Source organism: Saccopteryx leptura, chromosome 12, assembly GCF_036850995.1.
Source record: "Saccopteryx leptura isolate mSacLep1 chromosome 12, mSacLep1_pri_phased_curated, whole genome shotgun sequence".
Taxonomy (NCBI): Eukaryota; Metazoa; Chordata; class Mammalia; order Chiroptera; family Emballonuridae; genus Saccopteryx; species Saccopteryx leptura.
The window spans coordinates 34,324,910-34,342,704 of NC_089514.1; the positions used below are offsets into that span (position 1 = coordinate 34,324,910).

Here is a 17,795-nt window from a genome sequence, read left to right on the forward strand (position 1 = left end):
ACGCAGTGTTACATCATCATCTGCGCATGCGCACATGCTGCCACATCATCCTACAGAAACTGGGAGGGTTTTCTTTTTATTTGGTGCAGATTTCACATTTCTATCATCTTTTGTTGGTTTCCTGTGACCGGTCAAAAGTGCACCATGACTTTACGAACACACTGTATATAAGTATATGGTAAATATTTTTATAGGATCATCATAACCAAGATTGCTGGATCTTTGGGGAGTTACACTTATAATTTTGTAATCACTTAGAAAATTTGTTATAATAAATATGAGAAGGGCTGGTTCCAATGATTCTGATTTTGACAGGGATGGGAAAGGGGAGAAAAACATTTTCTGGCAAAGGAAACAACATGGACAAAAGTCCATGGCAAGTTTGAAGAATGAGTTATCAAGGTCAAATGGAGTGTGGGTGGTGGTGTGGGAATGGAAAGAAGTGGCTATGTAGCTGGAAAGATAATCTGGGCCCCACCGGTATGGAGTGTAAAAACTGGTAGTCATATAGTGGTTTGAGCAGGAAAGAACATAATTAGAGGTGTGGTCTAGGATGATTTAGCTGCCAGCAAATCTTTTTGTCAAAAGATTAACAAAAACAAGGAAAGAATGAGACTTGAGGGACTGTAATTACGTAAGGGAAGATGACCGAAATTAGAATACAAAAGATAAAAGATGGACAGTACCCGCAAGCTTTAGACAGGGAGAAGTTACACATCCTAGTACTGGTGGAACAGAAATTGAGAAGTAAAAATAAAAATCAATCAAGATCTCAAGTGTGAGCACCTGGAGAATGGTGGCATCATGGTGGGAAATAAGAAGTCAGCCACAGAGGAGGTCAGAGGTTGGTTCAGTTTTGAAGGTTTTTATTCTGTGGTACCTGAGACATTCAATTGAAGATAGCCAATAATTCAGACTGGCTCTCCAGTTCTGGAGAGAGTTTAGGTCTGAAGATTTAGGAGTCATGTGCTAGAGGCCATTGCTAAATTCAGGAAAGAAAAAAAAAATCTCTCCCTATCTGTGAGGACAGGATGGCAGGTAAGGAGAACATGGCAACCAAGCACAGAAAGAACCCTGGGGAAGGCCGCAGTTCGGGGTAACACAGAAAGTAAGGAAGCATTAGAGATGCAGCGACAGCAAACGTAGCAAAGAGAGTTGAGGGTTTCAGGCTATGTCAGTGCAACAATAAAAGTGTCCGGACTGATTTTTTTCCTTATCAGTTTTAAGATTGCTTCTGTTCCATATTCTCAAAAATAAAACAGGATATTAAGTAGCTGAGTAAGGATTTTTCTCCTAATCAGTCCTGGAAGATCTCTCATTAGGGATATTCTATCTTTACAAGCTAGCCAAGAAATGTTTCTAAAATGTATTTTAATTATCACTAGTGTGTATCATTACCAAATCTAGACAAACCAGCACTTGTTATTTGTTGCCTTATTGATGAAAGCTATTCTGATAGGTGTGAGGTGATATCTCACTGTGAATTTAATTTGCAATTCCCTGATGATTAGTGATGTTGATCGTCCTTTTATATGCATATTAGCCGTGTGTGTGTCCTCTCTGGAGAAATGTTTATTCAGGTCCTCTGCCCATTTTTTTTAAACTGGATTGGTTTCTTTCTTTTTTTGGTGTTACGTTGTATAAATTCCTTATATAGTTTGGATATTAACCCCTGATCAAATGTATCATTGGTGAGTATCTTCTCCAATTCAGTAGGTTGTTTTTCATTTTGTTAATGGTTTCCTTTGCTGTGCAAACACTTTAGTTTGAACTAGCCCCATTTTTTTCTTTTTTATCCCTTGCCCCAGCAAAAAATATTTCCAAAAAGTTATTGCTAATAACTATGTCTAAGAGTTTATTGCTTATGTTTTCTTCTAGGGGTGTTATGGTTTCACATCTTACATTTAAGTCTTTAATACGTGTTGAGCTTGTTTTTTGTATGTGGTATATAATAAAGTAGTCCAAACTTCTTCTTCTTCTTCTTCTTTTTGCATGTATATCTCCATTTTTCCCAACATCACTTATTGAAGAGACTGTCTTTACCCCATTGCCTAAATTGTCATGGATTAATTAATCATATAAGTGAGGATTTATTTCTGAGCTCTCTCTCTCATTGACCTAGATATCTGTTTCTTATGCCAGTACCATAGCACCATACTGTTTTATTGTAGTTTTACACTGTAGTCTGATGTCAAGGATTATAATACCTCCCATTTTCCTCTTTCTCAAAATTTCTTTGGCTATTCAGGGTCTTCTGTGCTTCCACATAAATTTTAGGATTAGCTGTTCTAATTCTGAAAAGAATGCCACTGGTATTTTAACAGGAATCACATTGAATCTGCATATTTCTTAGGTAAGGACATTTTATCAGTATAATTCTTCCAAACCATGAACAAGTTATAGCCTTCCATCTATTTGCATCTTCTTAAGTTTCTTTCTTCAATGTCTTATAGTTTTCAGAATACAGGTCTTTGACTTCTTTGCAAGCTCTACTGTTTTAGACTAAAAATATTTTCCAAATCCTGAGAAGAGATGCCCTAGAGAACTGATGACAGCTCTTCCTCCACGCCCTCATTCATTCTGCACTCTCACCTGGAGTGCCTTTATCATAATTTTTCTCCTAGAAAAGACTCCTCCTTCCATGAATGGACTCAAATATGACCTCCTCTCGAATGGCTTTCCCCTAGCAGGTGAACTAACCTTGTCATAGAATTCCATCATAATTGACACATGATCCAATTTACAAAGTCAATATTAGAAGTGTGATGGTTTATATCACACCCATTGGTGTGAGCGCCTAGAGAACTGGAGGTCTTGTTTATTTTTGTATCCTCAGTGCGCAGCCTGCTCTCTCTGCTGTAACCTAGCCTGTTCCAAAGAGTCACAAGTGGTTTCACAGAACCATCACACATGTAGACCATATATCAGAATAGTCCAACTGGTCTCCTATTTTATATAAAATTATCTCATATATGTTAAGATTAAAAAACGTGCAGTAGACCATTACCTTAGTACCTGGCAAGGAAAATCTTTTCTAAACCCAAGCAAGACTTCAAGGAAACCTACAACTAAACAGTACCCACCACTTTGACTAAAGACTCCGTGCCATTTACAGATCCCACTGGACCCAAATATTTATACTTCACTATGTTTAGTAGTTCTAACTACTCAATGAATATTTAAGACCAGTATAAATAGAATGTATGTGACATGGATAGATTTGTGATTTCATAATCATTTAAATGAGATTATATTAAAAGGTGGTTTTCAAAGCAGCTTACACAGAGCCTTTCTGCTAGGAGCTGTTCTGGACAGTGGGGAGACCATCTATTTTTTTCTAATCTCACTGGATTCTGCACAAGCAGGAAACCATTTGAATTTCAGGCGTCAACCCTCACATTACAAGGTACCACTGCTGAAATATCTATTTATCACTCACTAAATGTTCGCTTTCGTTATTGCTATTAATTGAGTTTTTCCTCACAGCTTAGGGCTCCCCCATTCCTTGTACTTTTCTCCATATCCTGTCCCAGAAGATTTCGCATCCCCTCAGCTCAAACACTGCCAAGTTTCTAGTCCTATTCTTTGTACCAAAGTTCACTCTCGTTTCTTCAGCTGCCTGAATGTCACTGACACTTGTATCTAACCTGTCACCTTCAACACAAAATGCCTAAAATCACAGTCACCTTATCTTAGCTCATTTCCAGACCTCAGCAATGGTTAATCTTTGTTCACAGAGTGGAGTTCCCTAGGACAAAGTCATCAGAGCTTTTAAGGCTAAGGCAAAGACAAAGGCTTGCGACAATTGGGAGCTGAGTGTCAGAAAACCAGGTCCACAACAAAAATATTACAGCAGGACAAAGGCAGGTGTCTGATAAGCAGGGCGAGGGGTCAGATGGGAAAGCTGAGGAGGGGCCTAGTGCACAGCAGAGAAGGATTGGCTCTCAAATAGGATTTAGAAACCAGTTAAATCCTCTGGTTAGCTTAAAACTCTCAAGGTTTCAAGAACCTTACTTAGCAAATGCAAATCTCAAGGAAGGAGTACTTCTTGTCCAACAAGGAGTCTCTGGAACCTCGTCTAACCACATGGAAAAGTTCTGAGGTTCCAACTGGGGGAGGTCTGAAGGAGTCTGGAGCCCCAGGAGTTAGTAGGCTGATCTCCCTCCAGAAGCATCCGAGAATTCATCTGCCCTCGTTTCTAGGACCAGCATCAAAACCTTTGCTGCTCTCTCCCCTTTGGGTGAATGGTAGAAAAGGTGCCAATTCAGAGCTGGCACCACTCTTCTGGTAGGTTCCTTTGAATCCCGTGAAGGGACATAATAAATGTTCAAGGATTTTACATACCTCAGACATACAATAAAATTTTTGGGCATCCACAGAGTTGAAGCCCTATCTTAGTATAAACTATGTGCTCTTTAGGAATATAAAGAAGGGGTTCTAAGGATCCACAGACAGGTATCAAAGGATCCATAAATACCCCAAATTGTTATGAATATTTTACAGGCTGTTCCTGGAGAACGGATTCATGGTATTCATCAGAGACATAAGGCTGAAAGGCTGAAGGCATTGTGAAAGCTACATGGTATCACCGCATTCTCAAGTGTATTTTCAAACAGGCATTTGCAACATTTTTACCACTTGAGTGCACACAGGTTTTAAGTCTTTGAATAGCTTCATTTAAATCATTCAATGCCTGACCAAAGTTGATGTGGAAGCTCCAAGGTTCACCAGCCCCTCCTCCATCAAGTGTGAAAGTGAGAGAGTATATATGTTCACACCCAAAGTATTCTAACAGTCCACTCACTTTCCCATTGTCCTAGAGGATATTTTATATCTCCTTTCTTTATCACCCTAATGTCTTGCTTCCAACTTCACCAAACAAAGTGAAGTAATCAAAAGGAAACTTTCACAAATTCTCACCTCCTCCTCTATCCATCTTTGGGCACTGTCACTCAGATACCCTCTCTTCCCACCTGCTATTGCAGGTGACTGACTACCCACACTCCTACCTAAACCAAATATTTCTTCTTGAGCCTTCAATCCTGTCCTTTCTCACAGATATCACTGAAGAAAGCAAATCTCTGCCCTCGCTCTCAAAGCATCGCCTTCTTCTCTCTTTTGGATCATTTCCATTAGCACAGAAACAAGCTAACATTTCTTCCATCCTAAATTCTCTCTCTCTCTCTCTCTCTCTCTCTCTCTCTCTCCCTCCCTCCCTCCCTCCCTCTCCCTCTCCCTCTTCTTCTGCTTCTTCTTTTTCTTCTTCTTCTGAAGCTCCAATTCTCCATTTTAGCATCTGTTTCCAAAAAGCCCAGCCTATGACAAGGTCCAAAATTAAATTTCTGATATTTACTTCCCAAACCTGCTTTCCCATTTACCTTCTTCATCTTAGTTTGATGGTAACTGCATCCACCTTACCAGAATATAAACTTTAGAATTGTCCTGGACCTCTGTGTCTTACACTCATATCCAGTATGTCAGAGTTTTACTGAGTTCCTAATGATTCTTATTCTTCTTCCTGAAACTTCTTGGGATATTGCAGACTTCATAGAACTTCTCTCTTTTTCTACATATCTCTACCAGCACTTCCACTGTACATCCTAATGCTTGTGAATATTATCTTATCAAACTCATTGCAAATATGAACTATAGCTCAGACCCCGCCATTAAACACACTAGTGCATATTTAGTAATATCACTGAGTGGTTGACTTTTCTTCAAGCTTCTAATAATATCAGTACCATAAACAATACTTACTTTGATTGGTCATGTTTATAAAAGTTACGTTTTCTAGTTTTCCTGCATTTGCAAAGCTATCCGTCATGTCTCCAAAAACCAGCATCGTGAGTGGGAGTCCTGCTCCGTGAATGATGGCGGCCATAGTGCCCAGCAACATATACAGCCTATCAAGCCAATTTGAATAGCGAAACTAAGAGAAAATGTAGAGAATTGGAACAATTAGCACAGTTTCATAAATGGTTTGCTTTACTTATATACACCCCAAATCCAAACATTTCTCTGACTACTACTGCTACCACCCTGGTCTAAGCCAAACTATTGCAATAGTCTAATTAGAAATGGGCACTTGGATCTTCTATTGAGTTCTGACCTACAGGTTCATATAGAATTGAGAATGTCTTCTTTTCCTACATATGAGGTTTCATGAGAAGGACTGAACATTTCTCTGGGAAACTATAAAAATCTTTAATGGTACAGTAACAGAAATAATATTTGTTGCTTTGATTTCCAATAGTAGGAGCTACTTTCTATCTCAAGAGTTTTTAGTCAAAGAAAATCTTGATTGTCAATGGTTGCTCTGAGGACCCTATGGAGCAAACACATTTTGTTACTTTAAGAAAGTGGCTTAAGGCCCTGGCTGATTGGTTCAGTGGGTAGAACAACAGCCTAGCATGCTGATGTCCCAAGTTTGATCCCCAGTCAGGGCACACACAAGAAGCTACCATCTGCTTCTCTTCCTCTCCCTCTTTCCCTTGTCTCTCTCTTCCCCTCATGCAGCCAGTGGCTCACTTGGTTCCAGTGTGGGCCCTGGGTGCCGAGGATAGCTCACTGGGTCTGAGTGCATCAATCTCAGGCACTAAAAATAGTTTGGTTGATTTGAGCATTGGCCTCAGATGGGGGTTGCCAGGTGCATTCGCTTGAGGCACTATGGGAGTCTATCTCACTATCTCCCCTCCTCAAAAATAAATAAATAAATAAATAAATAAATAAATAAATAAATAAATGCCTTAAGTCACAGATCTGCTGCATAATGGCATTAGCATAAATGTAAAATGATTTTAATGTACTTAGGCCTCAGTAGTGAGAAGTAAAAAGAAAATAATGACTTAAGATGCATGCTTGTCAAAGAACAGATGTCCTGAGAAGACAGAATATGGCCATATCATGGCCTGACCTGTGGTGGTGCAGTGGATAAAGCGTCGACCTGGAAATGCTGAGGTTACTGGTTCGAAACCCTGGGCTTGCCTGGTCAAGGCACATATGGGAGTTGATGCTTCCAGCTCCTCCCCCCCTTCTCTCTCTGTCTCTCCTTTCTCTCTCTCTGTCTCTCCCTCTCCTCTCTGAAAAAATGAATAAATAAAAAAATATTAAAAAATAATTAAAAAATAAAATAATAAAATAAAAAGAATATGGCCATCATGACTGACAAGTGTAGAACTACATTTCTTTCATTGGAGACCAATCACAAGAGGAAAAGCAAGACTTCTCTGACTCTAAAAGGTGACAAAAAGAGGGTACAATAAGGGAAATGAGCTTGGTCCTCTTTGGAAGGCTCACCTGGGAAACAATTCCTTTCACCTGTGTAACTGAAGGAATTAGCTAAGGACCAAAAGAAAAACAAATGAAAGTAAACAGAAACAGGGTGAAGCCAGCTGTGGGTATCTCTGGCAGGTGCTCTTGTGTGGATACATAACGCAGTTGCTGTCAGCAGGTTTGTGGGGAGGAAACTGGGTAAAAAGTCACAGGTCTAGGCAGGTCACATAAACCAAAAGAAAGATCAATATCGAGATAAAGGACACAGCAACAGAAAGTAAAATTTTAGAACTAACACATACCCCACAAAGAGACAGAAACCAATCCAAAAGTTAACTAACAAGGAACTTACAATAATAAGAAGTGGGAATAAATATTGAAATTACAAGCAGAGAAATAAAGAGCAGAATAGTTATTGGAGGTAATTAACAGCAGTCCAGAAAGCAGAAAAGAAGAGGTGAAGCTGAGTTATAAAATAAGTATAAACTGAAGTCTAGTGTAAGGATGTCTAATACATACTTAGCTAGCTATTCACAGTAAAATTTTTCCAGCTCTTAAAAATGCAGCTGAGTGAGGTTAAGGTTGGGTTAATGATATAGTCTATATAATATAAAAACATTGTCAGCTTTACAAATTAAAACATTTAAGGAAGCTTTGGGGGGCAATTTTTTTATATTTCATTGAAACATGGCTACATTTTACCATTATTTACTTTGTCTTAACTAAGCATTCATCTACATCCTAAAAAAAAACAACCAAAAACCACAAACAAGGAGGAAGAGATGGGCAGAAACCACTTATCTGCACTTAGAGACTTTATTAAAGTGGACAAAATAATAAATTTTTAAGTAAAGGAAGAGAAGATGGTTAACAGGCAACTATCATGATGAGGGGGTCTCTCATTGCCACACCCACAAGACATTTTTTTCTACAAAAATAATCATTAGCCATAATAAAAACATGTGGCCAGACCCTGGCCAAATGGCTCAGTTGGTTACAGCATCATCTTGATAGGCCAAGGTTGTGGGTTCAATCCCTGGTCAGGGCACATAGAAGGAACAACCAATGAATGCATAAATAAGTGAAACAACAAATTAATGTTTCTCGCTCTCTCTCCCTCCCAAAAAACAATATTAAAAAATTGAAAAAACAAGCAGGTCGTGAATATAAACATTTACTAAATGCCTACTCAATCAATGACTGATAAAAGCCAGAGGTAAACAGAAAAGATAGAATGCTTGTCTTCAGTGCTTAAACAGAAGGAGGAAGGCAAAGAAAAAAGTAAACAATATAGATTCTACATGCTTTGACAGCATGGTGTACAGAGTAGACAGACACAAAACTGAGCGAATGGCCACTCCATCCTTTGTGCAAAAGCTGCTTTCCCCCAGCTTTCAAAGTTCAGCAAGTGTTTAGAAGCAAGGATGAAGGAATTACAGCCAGAAAGAACAACAAGCAGAATAGTAGCAATAACCCTGTACCTAGAGAGGACAGTGGTCTCTCAAGCTTGGGGTGCAAGGTATAGAACCAGCAGGAAAAAGGTGACCAAGAAGCGCTCTTCACTGCATAGGGCAAAGCAGAAGAGGCAGGGTTTAAGAAAAGAGGGCAGAGAAGCCTCACTTAGTCCTGTTTGACTGCCCATCCTGGAAGTTCTATCTGGCAACAATGATGGAGAGAATTCAGAGTCTGAGGTGTAGTTTTGTGACACCAGTATGTGTATGTAACAGAAGTCATGGGAGTAGATAAAATTATCCAGGAAGAGATCAGGAGTGAGCAGGATTAAGAATAATTTATAGATAAAGTACTAGAAATACCATGTTGAATGTCCTTTTGATGACCTTGGGGGGAAAAGGACAGAGAGGATAGTTACTAGATGGAAATGCAATGTCCAGGAATAATTATTTAATTGTTACTATATTGATAGGTATATCACGCAAAGAGATGATTAGTGAAAATACAGGAAGGAAACCGATGGAGCAATGTAGCAATGTCCTAGAGGATAAAGGAAACAGTTGTTTTAAGAACCAAGGTGAGGGATCATTAGTGGATTCTAAAACTATTAGGTGAAACAAGATACCCCGTGATGCCTCAAATTCCCTATCATTCCATTCTGTCAACTAAACTAAGTGCCTAAATTCAGTATCAGGGAAAAGAAATGGAATTACCTGGCATTTGATGTTTTTAAATGTGATGAGACAGGAAGTAAACAGCACCCGCTATGCAATTTTCTTAATGAAAATATTTACCATGAATATCTCAAAATCTTTAGAACTTTCAGGATATAAGAAATGCAAGGCATGGTAAGGAAGCAATACAAATAGTCCAGAAGGTGAGACAGTCGACAGAACTTGTACAGTCTTTTCAATATGTCAATGACATTTACAAAGAGGAGAAAACTGTCTAGACTCAGGAGATGCAATATCTAAATGTCATCATCAATAAATCTTACAGTCAATTGTAAGACATTTTTAGGATATAACTGGAAATTTTTTCACATGAGCTGAGCATTACATAATATTAAGGACTTATTTATTTTGTTAATTATAATCACTATTAAGTTTCATAGAAAAATGTTTTGTAGGCTATTTTTTGTGATATAAACTGCAGTAGTTACATATGAAACATCAGGAAATCTATAAATTCCGGTGAAAGGTGTGGCAAAAAGGTAACAATTATTAGATCCAGGCAATGAATATAGGAGCATGAATTTTACTATTCTACCTATCTATATGTTTGGATGTTTTCATGACAAAATTTGGTAAAGGGAGGATGGTTTTCAAACAGGCACAGGTGAATCTCTGCATCTCAAGCTAGAAGGAATATGCTAAGAATGAGCACAGATACAAACAAGTCTCCAGGAATTTTAGAAATCTTGGACACAGTCGAGAGAGATCAGAACCTCACATTTGTTTGTGACTTGAGGCAAGTCGTTTGTGGAAAGTGATAAGATTTGAGGAAAGTGATAACATTATGCTGAGTAGTCCAAAGGCCTCAATGGAATGTCCTGAAATGTCCCGGCTCTGTCACTCACAAGGAAGGAGACTTTGGAGGATAAAGCTCTGTCAATAAGCTTCAGCCTCAGTTTCTACATTTATAAAATAAGGACGACATTCATATACACAGTAAGCCTCCCACAGTTGTTGTGAGGATAAAAATGACTTACTAAAAGACATTTTAATTAGGCAGATAATATAAAAACTTATAAGCAAGTACTGTTAACGGTTTTAGAAATGTAAACATTAATAAGACTTTTCAGGAGATTACAGTGAAGGGGCAGGTAGACAAAAAACGTTGTAACACATCAGGTGAAACGTAAGACAGAAGTATAAACTAATTATAATTGAAGCCCTTTAAATACAAGGAAATGGAAAATGTTTGGCTAGCTGGAGATCGGGAAGAAGGGGGTGAACCAGAACCACACAGAGGGAAGGTGATCAGCACCGAAAGACTGGGGCTGGGCTTCCCAGGGAAAAAAAGTGCTGGCAGGAGGCACTTTTAGGTGTTATTTATTCAGCAGCCTAGATGGTGAACGTGAGCTTACCATGGTGCCTGAGTTGGAGAGGGTGAATCCATTCACTCACTCACTCACTCATTTAACATTCAAAAGGTATTTATCAAGCACCTAATAAGGGTCATGTTTGGTTCTGGGTACTGGCAACAACAGTGAGTAAGACAAGATACCTCTCCTCATAAGCCTTGCATTCTAGTACAGACAGTAAAATATCTAAGTACTTATTAAAGTTCCAGGCACTGTTCTAGGCACTTGGAGTATATCAGTGAAGAAAACATTAAAAACTCCTGCCCTCGTGGAGCTTGGACCAGTGACAGGCAGGGTTAGCTGGTTAGATGGGCTGATCAGGGACATCTCTCTGAGAAGGCAACATCTGGGCTGAGACCTCAGCGACAGGAAGGATACATATAGTTAGCCACGTGACAATCTGGAGACAGGAAGAGCAAACGCAAAGCTTTGTCTTGGGACACATAAGTTTGGTGTGCTGCAAGGACCAGACAGAATGACCACTGTGGCAAGAGCAGAGTGGAGGAGAAGAGTTCGTGGTGAAGTCAGAGATGAGAGGTCGGGTGGAGGGCCTTTTATGGCCACAGAAGGGTGTCTGGGTTTACTCTAAACTTTCCACGTTTTCCATAAAGGAAAGGCATTAGAGTGTTTTAAGGCTGGAACTTGTGGTGTGTTCAGGGAGACCCTCCCTGAAGACACAGAAAAGAAAGGACAATAAATAAGGTTCTTGAGGAGCCGAAGTACAAGTGAGTCCTGAGTCTGAAAGACCAGGTACTTCTTTTGTTGCAGACTGGAAGAGAAGAGCGGAGAACCTTCTGTCGGGAAGCTTCCATTTCGTTAGTGAAATATAAGAAGAGGTTATCCACCAAGAGTAGAGGAGGTGTTGAGGGTGAGGCAGGAAGCAGAGGGAAATGAGAAGAGGTCTGACAGAGTGAAAAGGATGGGGGAACAGCACCCAGTCTGTGCTGGCTACACCCTGCTGTGAGCTTGTCTCCAGCACCAATCAGATGTAGGTTCAGGCATCAAGAAAGCAGGTGGCTGATTTAGCCTGGGCCATATGTGACAAATGACAGGTAAAAGCTTACAGTTTGGGCAAGGGGGTAACTAAAGAGTCATTACTTTGGGCTGGATAAGAAAGAGAAAGAAGACAGTAAGGGGCTGGGGGAAACTGATGGGTCAGTGGGCTGAAGATCCAGAGAAAAGGGTGAGCAGATTGAAAGGGAGGAGAGGGCTGCCTCATTCAAGCTGGCTGCTCCAGCTGGTCACTCTGGGGATAGAACAGTTTCAAGTAACAAAATCCAGGATGTGAGTATATGAGTGGATGGCTGGAGTGAAGGGGAGGAAAAGATTACTTAGCAGTGAAGGTCAAGCGGTGGTTATCCATACACCAGAAAGGTCACCCAAGGTAGCAGGGGCACCAGGGGTGAAAAGGGAGACGCTGGACCCAGGTGGCCTTCAATGACTGAGAACTGACCATGTGATCAGAAGATAACAGTATCAACAAAGAACTCTTCCATTCCAGGCAGATAAAAGCTTACCTAGTCATAAACTGTCAGAAATAATTACAGTTGTTAAAAAGCTTTATCTAGCTCAAGGCTATGCAGATCTGGGCAAAAATTTTGGGCTTGCCCGCTTACTAGCTTTGTGACTTTGAATGTATTGCTTAACTTTTCTGAGACTGTTTCATCATCTGGAGCATAAGGATAACACAAGTGGCATTAGCAAATTATTGTGAGGATTAAGTTAAATACAGTGTATCCGTAAAGTCATGGTACACTTTTGACCGGTCACAGGGAAGCAACAAAAGACGACAGAAATGTGAAATCTGCACCAAATAAAAGGAAAACTCTCCCAATTTCATACCTATTCAGTGCAGTTCCATGTGGGCTCACACACAGATTTTTTAGGGCTCCTTAGGTAGCTATCCCGTATAGCCTCTACAGACTCATCACTGACTGATGGCCTACCAGAACGGGGTTTCTCCACCAAACTGCCGGTTTCCTTCAACTGCTTATCCCACTGAGTAATGTTATTCCTATGTGGTGGCGCTTCATTATAAACGCGCCGATATTCACGTTGCACTTTGGTCACGGATTCGAATTTAGTGAGCCACAGAACACACTGAACTTTCCTCTGTACCATCCACATCTTGACTGGCATGGCCGTGGGCTGCTCCGCTGTATACATGGTGTTACGTCATCATCTGCACATGCGCACATGCTGCCACATCATCCTACAGAAACTGGGAGGGTTTTCCTTTTATTTGGTGCAGATTTCACATTTCTATCGTCTTTTGTTGCTTTCCTGTGACCGGTGAAAAGTGCACCATGACTTTACGGACACACTGTATATATAAATGGAGTGCTTAACAAATGCCTGACAGAGTGGAAGCACCTACCATCACTGGCCATTAGCTATTTAAAAAGAAATGAATGTTTCAATCAGATACAAAAGCTTACAGCTGAATCTAGAGCATAATCCTGGCAAGCTTTGATTAGGATCTGCAGCCTCACTTGTATTTTTCCTGCCCATATTTCCATTTGTCCCCACTTCCTCACCTGCTTTCAATTTTATTCTACTTTTGTATTTTTGTAAATATTGAAACACAGTCTGATATAAATAAAATAAATGCTAGTAGAAAAATTTGAGTCTATTCCTTTTTTTGGTATCACTTTCTCAAGACTTCTAAACAGTTTCTTGGTAGAAATAAGTGAACAGGAATGAGATGCAGAACACAGTTAACATTGCAAGCCTGAGAGCGTGATGTTTAGACAGGCCTACATACATGGTTGGCCCCTAGCTGGCCCCTATAGCTTGGATTTTGGAAGGTTTATGACACCCCAACTGATAAAGCAGTCAGAACTATTCATTCTATGTGGTTTATCCTGAAAACCTGCCTTCTTTCTTTGATCTGGAATTTTGGTATGTGCTTTGCCTGCAGGATGAGCCTCGAGTAAAAGCTCCGACTCAGAGTTTCTCTGATAGACAGCCTTTCTCATGTGTTGTCACGACTCACGGCTGGGGCACTCCTCTGGGAGAGGACTCCGGGTGCTGGCGCCTGGTTTCTCCTGCATGCCTCTCTAGGTGCTTTTTCCTGTGGCTGGTTCTGCTCTGTACCTTTCTGCTGTAATAAATCTTAACCATGAGTGTAATTATGTGCTGAGACCTGTGAGTTCTTCGAGTGAATCATCAAACCTGGTGTTCTCAGGAAGCCCTGACACACATGAGTTCTTTTCTTGGCTGGATACTGTTATTAATAAGCAATGCCAATAACATAAGCATTTTACTGTTATACTTTTTCTTTTTCTTACTGAGGGAGAGAGCTAGAGAGAAAGACAGACAGGAAGGGAGAGAGATGAGAAGTATCAACTTGCAGTTGTATCACCTTAGTTGTTCATTGATTGTTTCTCACACATGAACTGACCGGCGGACTTCAGCTGAGCCAGTGACACCCCTTGAGCCAGCAGCCTTTGGGCTCAAGCCAGTGACCACGGGATCATATCTATGATCCCACACTAAAGCCGGCAAGCTGGTGAGCCTGCACTCAAGCCGGATGAGCCGGTGCTCAAGCTGGCGACCTCAGGGTTTCGAACCTCAGTCCTCAGCGTCCCAAGTAGACATTCTATTCACTGCACCACCACTGGTCAGGCTGTTCAACTCTCTTAATGTGTCCCTGTGTTTACAGGTTTTAAATACACATTACGTTTGAAGTTTTCTGCCAACTCTTCAGGAAAAAGCCAAAAGGAAAGCCAGAGTAGTACTGTGTAAAATGGCTTAGAACGTATTCTTTCTATGCCATCCTGAGCACTGCGAGTTTGAACATGAGCTTCCCAGGTCTGAATCCTGGCCCCACTGTGTATCCTCGGACGAGTTAATATGCCTGGTCTCAGTTTCTTCACATGTAAAATAATAATAGTATCTATCTCAGGGAATGGTATCTATCTCTGTAAGAAAAAAATGTTCTTTTTCTTACAGAGATAGATACCATTCCCTGAGATAGATACTATTATTATTTTTATTTTACATGTGAAGAAACTGACATGGCATAGAGAGCTGTATGTGGGTTATTGTTATTACGTCACATTAAAGTTCTAGATTTTTATTCTTTTGTGGCTTGAATTGTATTGATAGTGTTACCTCTGTTTATTAGGTCTATTAAATTTTCTAAAACATAAGATTAAAAAAAAATTAGCTACAAATAATAAAAACTAAACTAAAAAGACAGAAATGTTTTGGTCTCAAAATGATAGAATTGAAATTAAATCTTGTGAATACACTCTGCTTTAACATAAAAGCTTCTTTCAGTACAAGAACACAAGAATGAAATCTCAAACAAATAAAGACTGTTACTTGGTCACTTGAGTAATCTTTCTGAGAACAACCCAAGTATGTAGTCTCATCTCCCAGAAATTTCAAAGAGTGTGCAGATAGAATAAAAGGTGGGACGTAGCCAGAGCAACGTAGCTCAGGAAGATGAAGATCACGTGAGAAAACCACAGAGTCCTCGCCCTGGCCAGAGAGCTCAGTTGGTTAGAGCATTGTCCCAACCTGCAGAAGTTTCCAGTGCAACCCCCAGTCGGGGCACATACAGAAACAACTGGATGTTCCTTTCTCTCTCTCTCCCTCTCCCTCTCTCTCTCTCACCCTCCCTCCTTCCCTCCCTCCCTCCATCCCTTCCTCTCTTGCTAAAATCAATAACTAAAAAAATTAAAAATGAAAACCACTGAGTCCTCAATGTAAAAAACAATCTGTGCTTTCCTGCCTCTAACTCTTTTTATATTCAACATACTAATATCCATTTTACCAGATAGCCTATCCTTCCCCAACTCCTTTAAAGAGAATGTCTGTGTGTTAAGACTGAATTATAAAGATTGAATTGGTTCAGCAGTCTTTCAGGTTCCAATTCCATAGTTCACCTAAGTCTGCACTCTTAGAAAAACAGAAGGAACCAGCCACATGTATAAAACCCATATTCTTCCCAAATGACTAAAGAAATGTTTCTAAGCAACCACTGTGCAAACAGAAAATGAGATAAAAAATTATATTAAGGTTTTCAAATTCTAAATCTTTGGTTATTCATCAGAGAGAAATGATGATTACAGGTACTAAGTCATAGTAATAAACTATCCATTGTAAACTTTTATATATGAGTGAGTACCTGGGACTTCGACCTCAAACGTTCAGGACTTCAGAGCCATTGATGACAGGGAACCTTGTGTTCTATCTGAACCATACTCCATGCGGCTGGTCTCATCCAGGTGGCTGAGAGATCTGTTATCTATGGCAACTACCTCTCCCAGGGCTTGCCGCAGATAACAGATCGCTGGTGACATAACTAATTAGGAGAACACTGAAATCTAAGAGACGTAGGGTAGCTACTGAGGCTCAATGCACATGGCAAGTTATGACTGGCATACCCTAAAAATAAGCTACATTAAACCAATACATGCTCCCTCTCTATTGATATACTCTCCAAGAAATAACTATATGAGGTAAAACATCTCTTCCATAGGTAAGGAGATGTCAGTTTCCTAGGGTATTCTGAACAGTGAATACATTCAAAACTCACCATTGTAAGTACACTGACAGTTGGTTTCTTTTCATTCTTCTCATTTTTACTGAAAAACATAGCAAAAGAATTACACAAAACTTTTAAAATTATATACATTTTTTTTAATTTTTTGTATTTATTTATTCATTTTAGAAAGGAGAGAGAGGGTAAGAGAGAGAGGAGAGAGACAGAGAGAGAAGGGAGGGAGGACCAGGAAGCATCAACTCCCATATGTGCCTTGACCAGGGAAGCCCAGGGTTTCGAACCGGCAACCTCAGCATTTCCAGGTCGATGCTTTATCCACTGCGCCACCACAGGTCAGGCTAAAATTATATACATTTTTAAATTACCAAATTAACTTAGAGCTTATAACATGTCTGCAATATAGTAGTATTCAGTACAAAGACAGGTAAATAGTACGATCCCATTTATGAAGTTTAAACATGTTCACATGTAACTTAGACATCTGTGTGGTTATCACTGGGTGTTGAGATTTTTATGAAAATATTTCCTTTCTTGTGCCTTTGATAGTTCTTAATTTTATATAATAAATACACACAGACACGCAACTTGCAATAAGAAAAAAAAATACTAAAAAAAGAAAGAGCTTCCTGTTTTTACACTAAATTGTAAATTATTCCTGCTCTCTCTCCCAACCTAATCCCCTTAGTTATCATTAGAGTAATTCTAGAAGTAGATAGTCTACTACCCAGATATTAACCTTAATCATTCTCTCTACCAATGGAGGGTAGTGGCAATCAGATGCTGAGTATAAACTAACCTAAAAACAAAAGTAATTAAATCACTATGAGCAAATCTAATTCTGAAAGGATGTCTGAAACTAAATGGACGCTTCTGGCAATAAGTGCAACCTAGAAAAGCTACAGTCAAGGTCAGGAAAGATAGTCTGTAAACTGCAAAACAGAAAAGCTGTTCTCAGGCATAATAATAAATTATTATTTTGAGCCTACATTCAAATAAATCTAACCCCTTCCCCACTTTTTGTAACCATGACCTAGGAATGAAGACAAACCAACCATTACCAGCCTCCATATCTATATTTTAAAACATACCAAAAAAAAAAAAAAAAAAAGACTATTTCAGAGAAGAACCACATTATTTTTACAGAGATTTTTCAAGTTCAAAAAGTAAATTCATCTTTGTCTTTGTTCTTTACACTAAGCAAGGTCAAAGAATTGAAGAGACTTCTAAAGAAAAAAATCCAGAGTTTACCCCGTATTTGGCTTGGAGTGACGTTAGACGGACATAAACACACAAAATACACAAACATGACTCTTCCAGTGCGGTCCCACCCTATTCTTAGTGAAGGCACGGTTTCAGTAACTCTGGAGCCAGGATGACAGGAGAAAAATAGCCATCCATGGCTGAATATCAACCGAAGCTTTTTATTTATCTCTCCCTTCTCTAAAACTGCTGCTTCTTCACAGTTTATAA

The 17,795-nt window shown here is 39.6% G+C and overlaps 1 protein-coding gene across 1 annotated transcript in view; it reads right to left on the bottom strand.

The window, feature by feature from the left end:
• Positions 1-17,795, bottom strand: part of LOC136384195 (ATP-dependent translocase ABCB1) — a 93,027-nt gene that overhangs the window by 69,959 nt on the left and 5,273 nt on the right. The window contains exons 3-4 of the mRNA XM_066354296.1: positions 16,359-16,407; positions 5,758-5,929 (exon numbers count right to left, since the gene is read on the bottom strand). Coding sequence (XP_066210393.1) covers positions 5,758-5,929; positions 16,359-16,407 — 221 coding nt within the window. The remainder of the gene's footprint in view (positions 1-5,757; positions 5,930-16,358; positions 16,408-17,795) is intronic.